This window comes from Coenobita brevimanus, chromosome 1, assembly GCF_032717465.1.
Source record: "Coenobita brevimanus isolate Jiangsu-jjx chromosome 1, ASM3271746v2, whole genome shotgun sequence".
Classification (NCBI taxonomy): domain Eukaryota; kingdom Metazoa; phylum Arthropoda; class Malacostraca; order Decapoda; family Coenobitidae; genus Coenobita; species Coenobita brevimanus.
In genome coordinates this window covers 11,843,754-11,863,470 of record NC_136954.1, presented here as the reverse complement: position 1 = coordinate 11,863,470, position 19,717 = coordinate 11,843,754, and the positions used below count along the sequence as shown (strand labels likewise).

The following is a 19,717-nucleotide window of genomic DNA, read 5'->3' as shown; positions in this document are numbered from 1 at the left end:
ATGCATAGCTGCAGCCAGGAATACCGGTCCACATCATAGACAATCCATCACCCACAACACTGTACTCAGAGGAATGTGCTGAGGTCTTGCGATCTCATTATTGGGTTTCGAGTGTGATCGCTCGAAGTCTGCCTGTTATCACAGGCGAGTTAACAGACTGGTGTCCGTAAAATACCTTTATATTGATTTAAAGTTATTTTCTGTCACTGTTTTGCCGGGTTTTTCTTTCTTCACGGAATGATTATGTGAAATCTTTCAGGTCGAAACTTGTGTGAATGAGCTTAATTTACGGCAAGACATATCTTTCATCTGGGGACTCCTAATGCACTGAAGGAAGAAAATATGCACCACTCAATGTCAGACACTGCTGTGAAATAACACCCAGGTGGAATGAGGAGACAGAGAAGAAAGGGGACGAGAGGAAGAAGATAGGAAGGTGGGAAGAGGGAGTGTAAAATGCCAAAAGATGGAATAAAAGGAGGAGGAGGAGAGTAGGTGGACAAGGAACAGAGAGATGCAGAGAAAGAGGAGATGAGGAAGTGGAGGAGTTGGAGGAAGAAGAATGTAAGGGAGGAGGAGGAGCAAAATAGGGGGGTAAAGGAGCAGAGGAAAGGTGAATAAGAACAGAAAAACAGAGGAGAGGAAGAAAGAAAAGAAGTGGAAGGTAATGACGATGTCACGGGGTTTTTGTGATTAAGCAAAATTAAAGAATAATATTCAATAATACTTGATACTTTAAAATGTTGCTTGAGAACAAAGGACAAAGAATTGACTTGTGAAAATCAAGCAATGATTACTTTATCCCGGCTTACTTCGCCGATTCTCTCAGGACGAGAATATATAAACTTTCTCAGCAGTACACAGCAGAGACTAATTACTCACACGTGTTGTTTATTGGTACTGTTAGCCTCTGGAGAAAGTGACTCCACCCCTGACAATCAGTAACTAATGCTATTAACCCCTATAACGTGGGGCGTCGCGTTTGCGATGCTCGCCAAAAAGGACATAATGGTGGATCGTCTCGTTTGCGATTCGAGTTAATTTTGAATAAACGCGGGCAAGGATGTTCCAGCTGGTATTGTCTATCAGTACCACCACCCTTTAGCTACAATTAGCATACTTTACCTTTGTACTACTGACCTCCGTTGTTGCCAAGTATCGCGTTTTTCCCCCCTCCCCCCCCCACCACGGCCCGGCCAGCCTGGCTGTGATACATGGCAGCGCTCTGACTGCTCAGAACTGTAAATCTGCGCTCTCCTCTCACAAGCAGTTTATGCTAATAGGAAACGCTTGTTTCCCCAGTTGTCACACTAGCTTTTTTTCGCACAATATGCCCCTGTTTAGCGTCAGTTTACCGCAGGCTTTCAAAGTGACATTATGGCGAGTTCTAGCTCTTCCAAGTCAGTGCTAGCAGCAGACAGGAACAAGAATAAAGTGACGGGCGTAAGGCAGAATCAAAAGCGCGCTGCGGTGATCTTTTTTGGAAGTAATATGATTGAAAATAATGTAGTATATGTGTTTTTAGCTGTGAAAATGGAAATGTTTGTTGAGTGACGGGAAGACCGCCGCTGCGCTGCATGTCAGCCGTACGCTTCGTTGATTTTAGCCTTATTTTCAGTGCTTATTGTACAAATACGGATTCCAAACTACCTGTACGTTGTAGTATAAAGTTTACTGTGACAGAATGAGGCTGTGGTAGAGGGGAAACCAGGTTGCTGGAGGTGTGAAAGTGAAGATTTTGTTACCTAAATTTGCAAGTCTCCACAAGTTCTTGGGTAGTCCACGAAGGCTCAACACCTGTCTCTGGAGAAAGCTGAATGTAAGTACTATCTGCCATACCAAGTATAATGTTCTAGGGTTAATCTCTGATTTTTGGCTAATATTTTCCTACAGGTACTCAGACCGCGATCGAACCCCGCCACCCGGGGGGGGTCGGCTGTCCATTGTCTGCACATTAGGGGTTAATGATAAACAGGTTCTTGCTGGTGCATTAGCTCCTGGTTGCACAACGGATTTAAGTTAATAAAAAGGACTGGCCTAAGTACCAGTTATGAATAATGCAAAGCGTTTATGCAAACTAGGAGCTATAACTAAAATAAGCTTAATGTGGAAAAATAAAACACGAGTTTACAGTACATTAAGCTCAAGAGAAAAGAACTGTAAATTTATTGATTACAATGAGATAAATTTACGTTACATGTTCCAAAATGAATTCAAAATAAGAACACACTCACTCTCTCACTCAAAAGCTAAACTCTTAAACCTAGGAAAAACGAAAGAAAAATACTGGTCAGAGAGTGGGCTAAGCGAAATGGACTGGGCGTTGTTGCTGAGGAAGGACGCTGCACACGCTAAACCTCTTGCCAGTTCACATTAGGTGGGAATTCAGGAACTCGCTGGACAACGGCAGCACTGCTCCACACTGGGCCCAATCGAACCTACTTCCACGACACTCAAATCCTGACTGACTTCAAAATGTGAGAGAGGGGCGAGTGCCAGCCGTGCTTGCTAACGGCCAACGAATTTAGTGTGAGCGATACACACCCACAATAAATCACTCAGCGGAGGTGCTAATGTCGCGCACAAAGACAATCACTTATGAAACAGGGAAAAATTGTTCTGAAAACACGCCCAATCGGGTGAATACATGGCGGTTGACTGAGTGATACATACTGGGATTCCACTAGAATTCGTGGTTTCCCACCAAAGTTCAGTGTCATGAGTCTATTTAAATATAGGATCGCGCCAACTCGTGACATTACGCCCCATCAAAATCAAAAAATTTTTTCCTTGAAAAAAAAAATTTCAATTTACATACATATAAATCCTAACTCAGTCACACAAGATTCACACTGTGGTGTGTGTGTGCTATCCTGCTACAGGAGAAAGTCACAGTCGCCAGTGAGTGAAAAAAACCTCGTATTTACGTTAATAGAAACAAACTTGAGGAAAAAACTCCGTGACGACGGTGAAAAATCCTGTACTCAGGTCAAACTGAGCGAAAAGTTCGCTACATTTACATAAACAACTAATTGTTATGTAGCATGATGTATGTAATACACGGTGTAGGTGTGACAGTTGTGGTGTAACTGTGCCTATGTGTAAAATCATGTAATACAAATTAATAATAAAGAGACGACGAGGCGGAAGAGAAGAGGCGGCAGCATGCGACAGGGACGACCAGCTGATCTGCATGACAATGCTGCACCCGCCACTTGCACCTGCGAAAGGAATCAAGGTGGAGCATCAAAAGTGTCATTTCTTTCTCTCTCTCTGCCTAGCAATCAGTACTTATGTTATTATTAACCAGGAAACGTAGTCTTTGGATTTACAAATCTCTCAGAACCCTTGTAGTTTACTGGTTAATGCTTAATAACCAGGAAACGTGCCAGTTCTTGAATTTACAAATCTCTGAGAACGGGCAGTTTACTAGTTAATCTAACATTATTAACCAGGAAACGTGTCAGTTCTTGAATTTGCAAATTTCCTAGACCAAGCAGTTTACTGGTTAACCTAACACTACACTCATGATTAATTACAGAAAACTGAGAATCCCTATGCAGTCTTAGGCAGGTCACATTTTAACACTCACCGTGGGTGTGAACACTCATGTGGATAATGTGCATTCTCCAAGAATCCTCAGAGAGGCCCACAGCTCGAGACGTTCCACAAGGTGATTCATACACAGCCTCGGACTGTCTCTGCAAGGTTCTCAAACTTCCCCTTTAACTTATGGTACATATGTATGTACAGGCCCTGGACATACTGTGTCCTGTAGGGCCAACGGGTGAGACGTCAGATCTGCACCCCCTTCACCACTGCCCTGTCTCTCAACTGACTCAGAGATTATGGGTGTGGATTCAAACAGAGCAGGAGGGACATGTCCCTGATTAATGGTACATGGACACACATTGCAGGAACGCACAAAACTATCTATTTCTCGTCCCATCCCTGGCCAGAAAAAGTCAGCACGGATATGGCCCTGGGTCTTCCTTTTGCCCATGTGACCTCCTGAAGCTGAACAATGACCCCATTGTAACACTGCTTGGCGGTACTTAGTGGGAACAACAAACTGCATTCCAACCTCGCCCTAGGGTGTTCGTGATTCACGGTAGAGCCGTCCTTGTTTATGAAGGAACTTGGCTTGACCTCTCCCTGAATACTTTATCACTCTACCCTTTTGTTTCTTTCGCATGGCTGCAAGTGTCGGGTCAGACTGTTGTTCTTGAACAACTTGGCTACACATGAGATCTTGCAGCGATTCAATGGTCACCGGGGTGACACAGTTTGGAGCCTCAGCCATGGCTCGTGTTACTGCAGCCGAAGTCTGAGTAGCATCATTTTCAGTGCAGCTATACTTGGCACCGGGAATATTGCCTATGATAAGGTCAAATAAAGGTTCTGGCATGACAACTGCATCTGTCATACCAGTGTAAAATGGAGATGCCACCTGGATACATGCCTCAGGGAACAATCTCACTGATCCATCAATAAGGTTAGCTTGGATCTGTCGACCTGTGTACTCCTCAGGCCGAACTAGACTCTGCCTGACAGAGCAACCTGAGGACCCATTATCTCTCAGGACCTTCACAGGAATGCCTCCCATAAACCCTGGCTAAACAAGGAAGTCACTGTCACCTGTGGGAGGGCCTGTGGAGGAAGCAGCCAGCCACTCATGAGGCTGCTGAATAAATGATGCAGCAAACATGGTGCCCTGAGAATTAGATACTTGAGGGGTCCTACTCACTGTCGGGGGAGATGGAGCATTGACCTCCTGTGGCAGCGTGTTCACTGTCGCTGGGGGACTAGAGAACTGTGGGGAAGTACCCATACTGCTAGGGACGACACCGCTGTGCTGCTGCTGAGGAACAAAGGCTGCTTTCGCCTCCTGCCTCCGAGGGGCTGGTGCTGAAAAGGATAGTCCCGACGGTCGGTTGCGTGGCTGATACTGCTCCTGGTTAGGGTACTTGTTGTACCTCTTCCACTCAGGCTTCTGAGTGTTTTGCCCTTGGTCCTTCTTCTGGGGTTTTGGACCTTGGCCATAATTCTGAGAATGGCCTTGTTGCTGGGGTTCAGTCTGAGACGGTTTCCCAGATTTATCAGCTTTCCTGTTCCAGGTATGCTGCTTGCGAGTTTGATACCCGTATGCAGTGAAGAATGCATCAGCCTTCTTCACCATTTGGCTGGCATCTCTTACCTGGCAGATCTTAAGCTGAGCCATAAGTTCAGTAGGCCACGACTTTTCTAGCTGCATGCGCAGCATAAGGTCAATTATCCCCTCACGCATGGAAGGAGTTTCATCTTTCTCCATCCACTCATCTAAGTAAGCAGTAAGCCGGTCAAGAAACTGAACGGCAGTCTCTTTTTCCTGTAGATGCGCCCTCATGAACTGACTCTTGGCGTCGTCAACTGTGAGACCATACGCTTTGACAAGTGCAGCCTTTATCATCTCATACGTGAGATTGTCTCCACGAATTCTGTGGAGAATATCGAGGGCAGGGCCCTCAAACAGGCTAAGAAACTGAAACCACTTAACTGCATCATCCAGCTGGTACAGTTGAGCCATATCTTCAAAACAAGCTATGTATGGCTCGATTAGCTCGCCTTCCTTGTATGGAGGAAGTTTAATGTGTGGGGTCGCCATAATATGTGCAGGGATAGCGCTCGTGGAGCTTGGGCCAGCTGCACCAGATGTGTCTGAAGCCAAGGAGTCTCGCTTGAGCTTCAAAATCTCAATTTCATGTTTTTCGCGCACTTCTCGCTCGGCACGTTCATGTTCTCATTCTCTCTCTCGTTCCTCACGCTGTTCTTGCTCATGTTCTAACTCGAGTTCGAGTTGTTTTCGCCCGTGTTCTAACTCGAGTTCGCATTGCTTTTGCTTGTGTTCTAACTCGAGTTCGCGTTGTTTTCGCTCGTGTTCGCATTCTCTCTCGCGTTCCTCGCGCTGTTCTCACTCATATTCGCGTTCCTTACGCTGAATTTGACGCTCTTCACGAGCATCATTTTCGCGTTGCTGCTCGTAATTAAACCGAGAGAGGACATAGTCATTTATTTTCTCGGGGTCAGTAAGCCCCATATCTTTAGCTTCCTGTACATAGACCTTGGTAGTCATGATGTTATGAGTCCATATTATAATTACAAATCATAATAGATAGATAGATAAATAGATAGATGGACAGCTCTATGAGAGCCTGGGAATGGGAAATGATCTTGCAAGTTACACTGAGGAAAAGGTGACGACAGATTACGAAGTAGCCAGTAAGGAGATGATGCAGTTAGTTGTCAGCAATTCACCAGGTGAACAAAGCCTTGTTGACCATACTCACGCATACACACATACTCACACACAGGCTTCTAGAACTTTCCAACCACAGGGAACACACGTGATACGACTCCTGTTTCACCAGAATTTAGGAAAGAGAGCTCAGATGGAGGCTAGCCATAGAACAGGCAGGTCATAGGGAGAAGGGCTTAGCAACTTGGGAGAGAGAGAGAGAGAGAGAGAGCAAGACAGGAGATAGCAAGCGGGACTCTACTTTATACTTCGCTCTGTGTGAGAGACTTGTTAATATTTCCAAGACAAATAAAAATAGTCCCATACTATTCTTTACCTCTCCTTGTCATTGAATGACAAATGGGAAAGAAGATTATCTACTTACAAAGCTACTCAAGTATAACAACCGCTCGTCCACAAGTCTAATATATATAACTCCACTACAAGTAACTACAAGTTTTTTTATGACATTTGGTGGCAGTGGTGGGATGACTGACATGGCATCTTTTCAGCAAGCACGCATGATGACGTCGACTTCCCACACTGGTAGCTGTGGTGAGTGAATGAGTAGCGATGAGTAACTTGAGTGAAGATGAGCGAGTAGGATGAGTTGTGAATATGGACTTGGTATTTGCTTCGTCGTCTTGACCTCTTCACTCCTGCGTCAGCGTTGGAGGTTGGGTGGATGTAGTAGAGAGAGGAGGGTGAGGTCTGGTAGTTGTGAGTTATGAGTCATATCTCATTCTTCGTTTGTTTGTTTTGTTTTTCTTTGTCGATGTTTTCTCGGACCTTTTCTCTTGTGATTTACTCGTTGTGGGATGAAGACTGCCGCTACTTGTAGGTGCGTGTAGAAGATTATACAGACGACTCGTAGAGTTGTTACTTGTAGTTGATTGTAGATGGTTGTAGTTCGTTGGTTCGTCGTAGAAATTGCAAGATTGTTTGTATCAGTACTTTGTTAAACTACTTGCAAGGCGTCCTGTGACCTCTTCACCTCTACATCAGCGTGATGATCAGGGAGACGGAGGGGCTGGTTGGAGAGAATACTGTCAGGAGCTGGTTGAGTTGTTGGTTGTGAGAGGTATTCTTGTTTTCAATCTTGATATTTTGTAGGAATTCACTGTTGATTCGTAGACGAGGTTCGTATACGTTCGCTGCTACCAAATGTCATATAAAGACTTTGTAATTTACTTGTAACTTACTTGCGACACCGATGCGAACTCTGGACTTCATGATAGGAAATTATGTTTCACAAGCACATAACACCAAGGAAGTGAATGAAATGGTAAAGTTAGCGAAATGGAAACTAGAACAGGCAAAGTCAACTATGCTCATCATGATCCAAGATCTCCCATCTTATGGAACGGAGGTACTGAGCGACAGGAACAACATCACACGTACTCGCCAAAAGCGCGGTTTGTTCGACCTGGGTGGCGCAGTTCTTGGAAACATCTTTGGATTGGCTACAGAGGATGACCTTAAAGAAATAAACAGCAGATTTAATAAGATAGCTCAGGTACTAACATACCAAGATAAATTCATCACAGGACAGAACTCGGCAATGAAGACAATTGTGAAAAATATGGAAAAAGCAGAAAACATAGCTCTCGAGAGTGTAGATAAAATAAATGAAATGGAGGGAAACGTTACACTTTCCCAACACTTCTCCATCATCACAGAACATATTGACACGATTCTACTACAATTAGAGAACACTAGAGATCGTTTCAGGGCGCTTCTGCAAGGAATTTCGAATGCTGGTGATGGCAAGATCACAATTGACTTACTCCCAGTTCATGAGCTACGTCAGATAGTTAGTCAAGGCATACATAAACATAAGTTGAAGCCGTTGTTCCGCAGTAGGGAATTCACGCAATATTACCCATATTTAGAAGCAACACTAACACCAACATCAGTAGTAGTTCATGTACCATTCATCACTGAAGACCTGTTCACAGTATACCAAATACACCCCTTCCCCTATAAAAATAACAACACTTTGGTCATCATCAACATCAACACAGACACCGAACTCATCATGGTCTCCAAGAGACGGGACACTGTCACTTTCGCAAGTGAATCAACAATTGAACAAAAGTGCCGCACATCCTTACATGCTGTTCATCTTTGTCCTGCGTACATTTTCACTTTTCAGCCTACTGATACAGTCCCTTGTGAAATGGCTATCATCAGAAATGACAATATTCATCATCATTGCAACTTCACTTTTGCTCCAGATAAGCTTGTACAACATCAACGCATTGGACACTCGGTTTTTTTATTTCTCTCATAACGCATCAGTTTACATAGTCTGTCCAGATATACCACCATCTCATACATCAGCATCAGGATTATACATAGCACCAGACTACTGTGCGGTATTTACACCAGCCATGTCTACTTTATCCACCATCAATCACTACGCCATTCTCAATCATACACACAAACATTTCCACCCACTGCCTGATATGGACTTAAACATGAGCACAAGTATTAAGTTGACTTCACCTAAGTTTGAAACTATGCAACTGATCAATGAAACAATGAAGCCCTGGGAAGATTTGAGTTTGAGTATGTTCAACCCATATTATGTGTATAGCCCAGCACCTACTGTCTTTATAATCTTCTGCATTGTAGTTGCAGTACTGCTGTTCGCAGTGCACAGAATGCATGCAAGAATTGCTAACTTGGAGTCAGTATTTAGTGGGGGGAGAGTTAACATCCAAGTTAACCCCCCTGAATGAAGTGTACATATTTTGTATATAGTATTAATTATATATATATATATAAAGAAAAAAAAATACAAAGAAGAATGACCCATGTATGGCATACCAGTACCATTATCTTTAAATGAAATATTAATAACTCTTACCATAATCTTAATTTTAAACTTTTTTTTTTTTCTTGCATGTATGCATTTCACTACAATAACCCAAGTACAGTCATCAGCACAAATTCGCTGCAAGCCTGCTTGTGTGATGTGGGTTGTTTTGTCTGGCAACGGTGTATGGGAACTAGTTGCCACACAGGCTTTTATACGCTTTAAAGACATGTTTGTAAGAATTCGTACTATAAATCACCCAGAATACAATATTCTTTATATCTGGTTAGCGTAAAAATGTGCAAAAGACGACAGATTAATGTTGTCGAATGAAGAAACTCCTGTTCTCTCCCTCGTATCCATCCCTTGTCCCTCCCCACCCTCCCCTCCTCCTTCCCTCTCCCGCTATCCTTCATCTCCACTCCTCTCTCTCTTCGCCCTGTCTACCTTATATCACCCACAGCGCTAATCTACGTAATAGACCGCACTCTTCTCTATTTCTTGTCTATTCCTGTAACCTTTTTGCTCCTCAACATTCGAGAGTTTCATGCCATGCAAGTCTCTTTCTCCCACTTGTTACTCCACACATGACGCAGCGGTTTGAAACTTTAGTGTTTCTGATTCTGCTTCGTGATTCAGTGAACAGTATGAGGAGAATGGGAACATTTTCCTAGGGAAGAGAGAGGGCGAGAAGTAGGAGAAGTGGGCACAAATGTTTGTTTAATTTTGCCTACTGATATAATAGGCACAGACTTCCAGGCTCACTCAAACATATACTAACAAGGAATACATCACAAGAACGAGACCTCAATGTTCTTGTATCTCCCGGCTGTTGGTAGTGACAAACGGTGGAGAACAGAAAAACAACTGGAGAGGAGTGGGAAGGAGACAAGGCAGGTAAGAATGGGACTAGAACAGGAAGGAATATTGATAATAAACCTTGTATATAGTTGGTAGTACTGCTAACAACTGGGAATAAGGCAGACTGGGTTTAGAAAACAGTCAAGAGAGAATTGCGATGCGCCAGTCGGGTTAGTGCCGTGGATAAATGAATGAAGGTAGAGAGGATGGGGAGAGGAGACAGTGGAGAAGCATGAAAGTGAGTGGGGGGTAGGAGGGAGAGGGAGGGGTGGGGGGGGATATCAGAAGGAGTAAGGGGGAGGGACGGGAAGGGAGCTCACATACTGTTATAATCAAGAATACCAGAGTATTACGCTCATACGTCGTTCCATAACATTGTCAACTCTTGCAGTTTTTTTATGCTAATCAATTACGGTATACAGAGTATTGTACTCTAGGTAGTCTCTAGTACCACTTTTGAAAAACACATCGTTAAAGTGTATAAAAGTGTATGTGGCAACTCATCTCTTTACACTGTTGCCAGAGAAAAGGACTCGCATCACACTAGTAGACTTGCAGCGAAATTATGCTGACGACTGTACATACTGTATTACAGTTAAATAATTTACTTTTAATGCATTTATTCAAATATGTATACAACTTGTTTAAAAATGTAATATTACTGAATAATCACTATTTACTATAAATATTATATGTATACAATATTATAATCAATATTATGTACTAATAGATTAGCATGTGTCAATGATAATTGCTGTCGGAGGACCTTCAGCTGCGTGGACCGAGCATATGTTATGAGTCCATATTATAATTACAAATCATAATAGATAGATAGATAAATAGATAGATAGACAGCTCTATGCGAGCCTGGGAATGGGAAATGATCTTGCAAGTTACACTGAGGAAAAGCTGACGACAGATTACGAAGTAGCCAGTAAGGAGATGATGCAGTTAGTTATCAGCAATTCACCAGGTGAACAAAGCCTTGTTGACCATACACACACATACACACATACTCACACACAGGCTTCTAGAACTTTCCAACCACAGGGAACACACGTGATACGACTCCTGTTTCACCAGAATTTAGGAAAGAGAGCTCAGATGGAGGCTAGCCATAGAACAGGCAGGTCATAGGGAGAAGGGCTTAGCAACTTGGGAGAGAGAGAGAGAGAGAGCAAGACAGGAGATAGCAAGCAGGACTCTATACTTCGCTCTGTGTGAGAGACTTGTTAATATTTCCAAGACAAATAAAAATAATCCCATACTATTCTTTACCTCTCCTTGTCATTGAATGACAAATGGGAAAGAAGATTATCTACTTACAAAGCTACTCAAGTATAACAACCGCTCGTCCACAAGTCTAATATATATAACTCCACTACAAGTAACTACAAGTTTTTTTATGACAATGATGCTAACTCAATCTAAGTGAACTAGAGACTCAGTACTGACTGCAATTTTGCGGAGAAAGATGCCAATAATCAAGAATAAAGAATATAGGTACAGGTTAGTGGTGACCAGTTTTATATAGTTAAACTGGTAAAGAAAGAAAATTAAACAAATTGACAGTGAAAACTATTATGTAAAATTAATAGAACTGAATCAATAATCACCAGTAAGATAGTGCCTATAGACTTTAACCTGCGCCGTCCCGGCGACGTGAATTAACATGGCAACATTGCAAGGTCCCTAATTTGCACAATTTTCAATTTTCGCGAGTGATTTCGCGAGTGGTTTTTGGCACGTATACACGGGACACCTTCCTCTATTCCTCTACAAGATGCCAAGCAGGAACAATGCCTTACACCGCATAACCCCTCCCCCCCCTGCACACCATTGTCTCGGCAATTCACCTGTTACCAGTGACCTGGCCAATAAAGACATGCAGGGCCAGAGTGATTCCCCAATCGATGACAATGTGGAGGACAAAGTTTACATAGCATTAGAGGAAGAAACAGTCAGAAATGATGATCAGGTAATGTGGGAAAAAAAGGTCATGAGTGGTGATGAGTTAGTGAGTGAAACAGTGCTTATAATGCCTATATTACTGTTTGAAAACCAATATACTCTTGTACTACATATAAATTCGTACCAAGTAAATAAATAAATACTGTTTATGAGTGGATAAAATAGTTACCCTCCCATAGAACTCGTTTTCTTTGGTGCCAGCCTGTTAGAAAACCCAGTCAGGTAAGGAAGTACTCGTACCAAAATCCGGTATTTTAAACCTCAGGTGAGTGATTCTCTATGGATTTTCGATGTTTCTCACCAAAAGCGGATGTTTGACCCCCCCCAAAAAAGGTCCAAAAACGTCGGGATGGGGCAGGTTAATGATAAATACCTAAGTATGAGTGAGTGAGTATTGTCTCGTAAATAACTTTAGAGCTAGGAGTTAATATCCTGGAATGAGGTCGCCAGATGTCACGGGGTTTTTGAAGAAATATGCAATATTAAAGAATAATATTTAATAATACTTGATATTTTAAAATGTTGCTTGAGAACAAGAACAAAGAATTGACTTGTGAAAATCAAGCAATGATTACTTTATGCGGCTTACTTCGCCGATTCTCTAAGGACGAGAATTTATAAACTTTCTCAACAGTACACAGCAGAGACTAATTACTCACACGTGCTGTTTATTGGTGCTGTTAGCCTCTGGAGAAAGTGACTCCACCCCTGACAATCAATAACTAATGCTATTAATGATAAACAGGTTCTTGCTGGTGCATTAACTCCTGGTTGCACAACGGATTTAAGTTAATAAAAAGGACTGGCCTAAATACCAGTTATGAATAATGCAAAGCGTTTATGAAACTAGGAGCTATAACTAAAATAAGCTTAATGTGGAGAAATAAAACACGAGTTTACATTACATTAAGCTCAAGAGAAAAGCAACCGTGAATTTATTGATTACAATGAGATAAATTTACGTCACATGTTCCAAAATGAATTCAAAATAAGGAGAACACAATCACTCATTCACTCAAAAGTTAAACTCTTAAACCTAGGAAAAACGAAAGAAAAATACTGGTCAGAGAGTGGGCTAAGCGAAATGGACTGGGCATTGTTGCTGAATAAGGACGCTGCACACGCTAAACCTCTCGCCGGTTCACACTAGGTGGGAATTCAGGAACTCGCTGGACAACGGCGGCACTGCTCCACACTGGGGCCAATCGAACCTGCTTCCACGACACTCAAATCCTGACTGACTTCAAAACGTGAGAGAGGGGCGAGTGCCGGCCATGCTTGCTAACGGCCAACGAATTTAGTGTGAGTGATACCCACAATAAATCACTCAGCGGAGGTGCTAATGTCGCGCACAAAGACAATCACTTATGAAACAGTGAAAAATTGTTCTGAAAACACGCCCAATCGGGTGAATACGTGGCGGTTGACTGAGTGATACATACTGGGATTCCACTAGAATTCGCGGATTCCCACCAAAGTTCAATGTCATGAGTCTATTTAAATATAGGATCGCGCCAGCTTGTGACAGACGATAACAAGAGGGGACAGGAAAGATAAGAGGGGGAAAAGGAGGAAAAGGAGGATCACTAATAAAAATAATGATAATAGTGGTGGTCGTAGTAGTAGTAGTTGTAGCAGCAATAATAATAATAATAATAATAATAATATAATAATAATAATGAGAGGATGAGGTGGATAAACAGTAATACTAAAAAGAGGAGATTAACTTAATTCCACCACAGCAACTTTGCTTGTCAACCAGAAACTGAAGTATAAGGATGAGGAGGATGTCTAACTTCCTCGAACTGATGGAGTTAATCTAGAATGGATCTAAATCCACACTACATATGGTACAGTTTACCAGGTGGAACGTATGTCAAAATTTTGCGTGTGGAGATTTTTGGTAACTTAACCATAGTAAGGACACGTAATTTATGAATGAAACCTCAGCCTGTATAAGGAGGGACATGACTGGCTGAAGAGCTGAGCATTGAGAAAGATAAGTTCCTCCTTTACTGTACGAGTATATTCGTTAATGGCAGCCGCTATTGTATTGTAATATAAGCGGTTTCGTGGACTTAATGAGATATATAGTCTGTAGTAAATAAACAGATATCAATGTGTGTCGTGGGAAGAGGAGGGGTTGTGTGTGAAAGTGAATGAACTGTTTGTGTGTGTGTGTGTGTGTGTGTGCGTGTGTGTGTGTGTGTGTGTGTGTGTGTGTGTGTGTGTGTGTGTGTAAAAGGGGAGGATGGTGACTGGAAAGTGTTGGGGGTCTTTGTATGTCTGTATTTCGGTAAAGGGCGTTGGCGTGTGTGTGTGGGGGGGTATAGTGGAGCATAACGCAAAACGGTTTGTGTATCAGTTATCATTATTAATTATCGGCATCACAGAGAATTGTCAGCATCACGATACATAACTGTTATGATGCTGCTGATGATTAATATTTTTGTTTTCTCCACTTTGCTTCGTTTATAAAGGCTCCAGCATACTTCCAAACTCATACATTATCTCTGGGCAACAGGAGGCGGACATAGCGATCGCGCCACTAACCATCACATCTTCGAGGGAACAGGTAATCGACTTCACCAAGCCCTTCATGACCCAAGGCATCTCCATCATGATCAAGAAACCCGCCAAGGACAAACCCGGAGTGTTCAGCTTCATGTCGCCACTCTCCCACGAGATTTGGACCTGCATCGTCTTCGCCTACGTCGGGGTTTCCACCGTCCTGTTCCTCGTCAGCAGATTCAGCCCTAGCGAGTGGAAGGTGAGGTAGTTAGGGGAATGTGCTGGTGAGGTGATGTTTAATGTGATTAGGGAAGTAACTGCTGTCTATAAAGAACTGCTGAGCCTCAGTGGACGGGCTGTCAAGTTTATACACACACACACACACACACACACACACACACACACACACACACACACACACACACACACACACACACACACACACACACACAAACGCTTCACATCACCGCATCACTGCCAATAAAACTTTTTTTTATGAGTTTAAAATCGACAGACACGTAGGAAACTTCGTCAGCAAATATACTGTATATTCAGTATACTAAGTGGTCGACCTGCTGTCACATGGAAAACAAAGGCTGGCTGTTGGTGGATGCGCCCTTCAGAATCCAGTGCCATTATTTTTTCGCATCTTAACCACTTCTCAATTACGTATTGATTAATTTTATTCTTGCTCCTCTCAGGCGACTTTATTCTGCATTAGGAGGAAAATCAAGTTTTAAAAGGGCACAGGGGGCTTTTTCTAACCCCATCACTATAGATGATTTCGTCAAACTTGAATAAAATCGTCTGGACTGAAGTTGCGAGAATAACACACAGAATATGTCATCAGCCCAGTGATATTTGCCGTTTACCTGTTACCATTTTCTTTTAATTACATCCGGACAGACTTTTCGACCTGGATGAGTTAGATATACCAATCCGTAACAGCATTGTTACTAGCAAGGCTCCCCTAAGCTGAATAAAATCGTCTGGTTGTCGCAAGAACTGAATAATGTGTCATCGTAATCACTTGTAGCTTATTCTATCAGCTAACAGGCAGTTATGTTGTTACAAGAGTCCAGTAGGAGTTAATGAAAGCTATGTGTGATGCTTGCAGATTGAAAGTGCAACACGTTATGGCAAGATAAGCTGTAAATTATATACGGTAGCCGAAAATATCTTAAGAAACAGCTTCCCTAGTATTAATTTTGGGACTGTTTTTGATCGACATTTTCAGAATGCTAGGTACTGAAGACTGCATGTGAACCAGTCATGTTAAAATGTTTCATACAAGGTTTGCTTGTCTTACCTATCAGGCATGGTCTTTGGCATGCTTCAGTAGGGTGTTCCGAATCAGCTTTGGAACACAGTGAAAAGTTACTGATCTGAGAATATTTTACACTGTGTACTTCGTTACTGCTAAGAAATCGCTCACTGTGCAAAAAATGCCCTCTCACAGAGAATTTCAAATTATTGGTACGTTTGGGATCATGGGGATACATTACACGGTTAAAGTACTGTATATTAATTAAGATGCATAATCCTAAAACTAGTCTTGCCAATAATGTTTCGTGGTTTCATAGGGTCCGTGTTCGATGTCCAGTGTTCATGATAGTGCTTCATTGTTCCAGTATGTGTGTGGCCTGTTCACTAGCTCAGTTTCGAACCTTTTTCAGTGTAGATCTCTGGACGGAATTGTACCTTGATGTTTTTCTACCCAAGTGAGTGCAGTTTGGTTTTGTTTTTGGCTTTAGCGGTTTCTGCCTTTTTATGTTAAGTAATGGCATGGTATTATTCACTAAGTGATTACCGTTCACAGTTTTTAAATACAATTAGTAACCATGATAATTTAAATTTTCCCTTGCTCCTTTAGGGTACTTTGTTCTGTCATACATCTTCAAATATTACACAGTTTTCAACAACAGTTTTTCTGGTCTTGCTGTTACGTAGGTATTTCTGCTAAAATTGTGAATATGATTAGATCCCGTTCTTAAATATTTAAACGACCTTACTGTAGGTTTGATTCAAATTATACCCTAAGGGATCATATAAGGCATGCAAAAACTTTGATGTATAGTCGCGGTATCTTATGAGGCTTGCGAAAAATTTAATGCATAGGCGCGGTCATAATATTGTTCCTATTTTTAGCCGAATATTTATGATACTCTTAAATGACATTCTGAGAAATTTATATATATATATATATATATATATATATAGTCAGGTCAGGTGCGGATAAGGGGATGGGTCTGTTATGATGTGGCAGGGGTAAACCAGTTCTGCTGTCGGGCTACTGCGGATGTCACTGATTGCATTGCGCAGTTGACCCTTGTGCGGTGTGGTGCAGTGAGGATCTGTCCGTTCTCCCCTTTGGGGCTAAGATGAGAATGAATGTGTTTGAATAGATGAGTAAATGGGGAGTGTGTCGTCCTGTCTCGGCTACCTCCCTTTCCTTGGGGGAAGCAGCCTAGGTATATGTATATATATATATATATATATATATATATATATATATATATATATATTGCCAGACGCCTCAATCCCGTTTGGGGTGGCCACAAACAAATCGCCTCCAAGTCGCCCTGTCTCCCGCCATTTCACTGCCCTGCTCCCAACTCACACCCCCCTCTCTCATATACCTCTCCACCCCATCCCTCCATCTCATCCTCGGCCTCCCCCTCCCTCTTCCCCCCTCCACCTCACTCACATACACTCTCTTCGTCAGTCTTTCACCCTCCATCCTCTCCACATGGCCAAACCACCTCAGTGTGTTCCTCATAACGTTTCCTATCACATCCACATCCACACCACAACGCTTCTTTATATCCTCATTCGTCAGCCTGTCTCTCCACGTGACTCCACAGGCTCCTCTTAAATAACTCATTTCCACTGCTCTCACTCTTGACTTGTGTCCTTCCAACAATGTCCAAGCTTCACTTCCGTACGTTAGAGTTGGTATCACAATACTGTCATGTAGTAACTTTTTCACTTCCATGCTCACTTCCCTGTTTCTTATCACTGCTTTCAAAGAACCAGCAACCTTTCTTCCCTGCTGTACCCTTTCAAGCACTTCACCCTCCAAACCTCCATCCTTACTCATCACACTACCCAAATACTTAAACGTACTCACATTTTCCAATTCCTCACCATCCAACCTCGCTGTACATTCACTAACTTCACCTCTCTCAAAGACCATCGCTTTACACTTCCCTACATTCACCTTTAGGTTCCGTTTCTTACACACTCTCTCAAACTCATCCACCAAGCCTTGCAGCTCCCCTTCGTCTTCACTCAACAACACAGTATTATCTGCAAACAACAGTACAGGGAGTTTCCAAACACTATCCTCTCTCACCAGGGCCTCTCCAACATCCACTACCCTACCTTGTACCTCTTTTATTACCCCATCCATGTACAGATTGAACAACCATGGAGACATGACACATCCCTGTTTCAAACCAACTTTCAAAGAGAAAAATTCACTTAGTTCACCATCCACACGCACTGCAGCCTTCGCACCGTCATACATACTCTTCACAGCATTCAACAACTTCCCATCTACTCCATATATTCTTAACACTTTCCACAATCCTTGTCTATCCACCCTGTCATATGCTTTCTCCAAATCCATGAAAGCCGCATACAACTTCTTTCCCTTCTCTAGAAACTTTTCCACTAAAGATCTAAGAATGAATCTCTAATCTACACAACCTCTTCCCTTCCTAAAGCCTCCCTGTTCTTCTCCAACTAATTTCTCTGTTCTTTCTCTAACTCTGTCTATAAGTATCCTACCATACACTTTTCCTATTATACTAAGAAGACAAATGCCCCTATGATTACCACACACTTCTTTTTCCCCTTTTCCTTTGTACAAGGGAATAATTATACCTGACTTCCAATCCTCCGGGACTCTACCTTCCTCCCAGACCAATCTGCACATCTTCCACATGCTTCAGCATTTCACCACACACTCCATCAATTCCTGGGGCTTTCCCCAATTTAACTTTCTTCATTGCTTCCACAACTTCTGTCCTACTGATTTCTTCCTGTCTTCTCACCTCCCTCCTTCTCCCAGCCATTCCCCAGCCACTTATACTCGCATTACTTCCATCCTCTACGTTCAACAATTCCTTAAAGTGTTCTCTCCATCTGCTCACTTTTTCTCCCTTCTCCACTAGTAATCTACCATTTTTATCTTTCACTCCCCTGCTATATATATATATATATATATATTCTCTTCTGTATTTCTTTCCTTCATTCTTCAATCTTCCTTTTGTCTACGGGTGGCTCTTCACTGAGTGACAAGCCAAATGGTTTCCTGTACACCATGAAACCATTTCCTACGCTGGGTGGTAATCATATAACAAAATTATGGTACCTGGCGGTTTAGTGGGTAATTAGGGCGCTCCAATCGGATTGAGCCTGTGCAGGTTAATATCCAAGGGGGGGTTGGGGCTTATTGCTCACATAATGCTACTCAGGAATGAGTGAGGCTTCTTGCTCATCTTAAATATCAGTACTAAATTGCCTAGCCCCGGGCTCTTACGCTCCTCATGGGATAACACAGGATTAGATGATGATGATGATGATATATATTATACATATATATTATATATTATGTACTTGCATATACACAGTACATATACTGTACAGTATATATATATATATATATATATATATATATATATATATATATATATATATATATATATATATATATATATTGTACAGTATATGTACTGTATATATGCAAGTACATAATATATAATATATATGTATAATATATAATATATATGTATAATATATATCATATATATATATATATCTATCTATCTATATATATATACAGTATATATATCTATCTATCTATATCTATATATCTATATATATATATATATATATATATATATATATATATATATATATATATATATATATATATACATATATATATATATACTGTACAGTATATGTACTGTATATATGCAAGTACATAATATATAATATATATGTATAATATATAATATATATGTATAATATATATCATATATATCTATCTATCTATCTCTATATATATATATCTATCTATCTATATCTATATATCTATCTATCTATCTATCTATCTATCTATCTATATATATATATATATCTATCTATCTATCTATCTATATATATATATATATATATATCATATCAGCCGTTTGAGTGTCCACTGCAGGACCAGCCTATCCCAACCGAAGTGGGAACGATACAGCCAATGTATCTCTACCAAGTAGAGA

General features: G+C 41.6%; 1 protein-coding gene across 1 annotated transcript in view; it reads left to right on the top strand.

Moving 5' to 3' along the window:
* The window catches only part of LOC145414396 (glutamate receptor 4-like), a 148,171-nt gene that overhangs the window by 89,911 nt on the left and 38,543 nt on the right, over nt 1-19,717 (top strand). Inside the window, exon 7 of the mRNA XM_080283957.1 lies at nt 14,452-14,697. Within this exon, the coding sequence (XP_080140083.1) occupies nt 14,452-14,697 (246 nt within the window). The remainder of the gene's footprint in view (nt 1-14,451; nt 14,698-19,717) is intronic.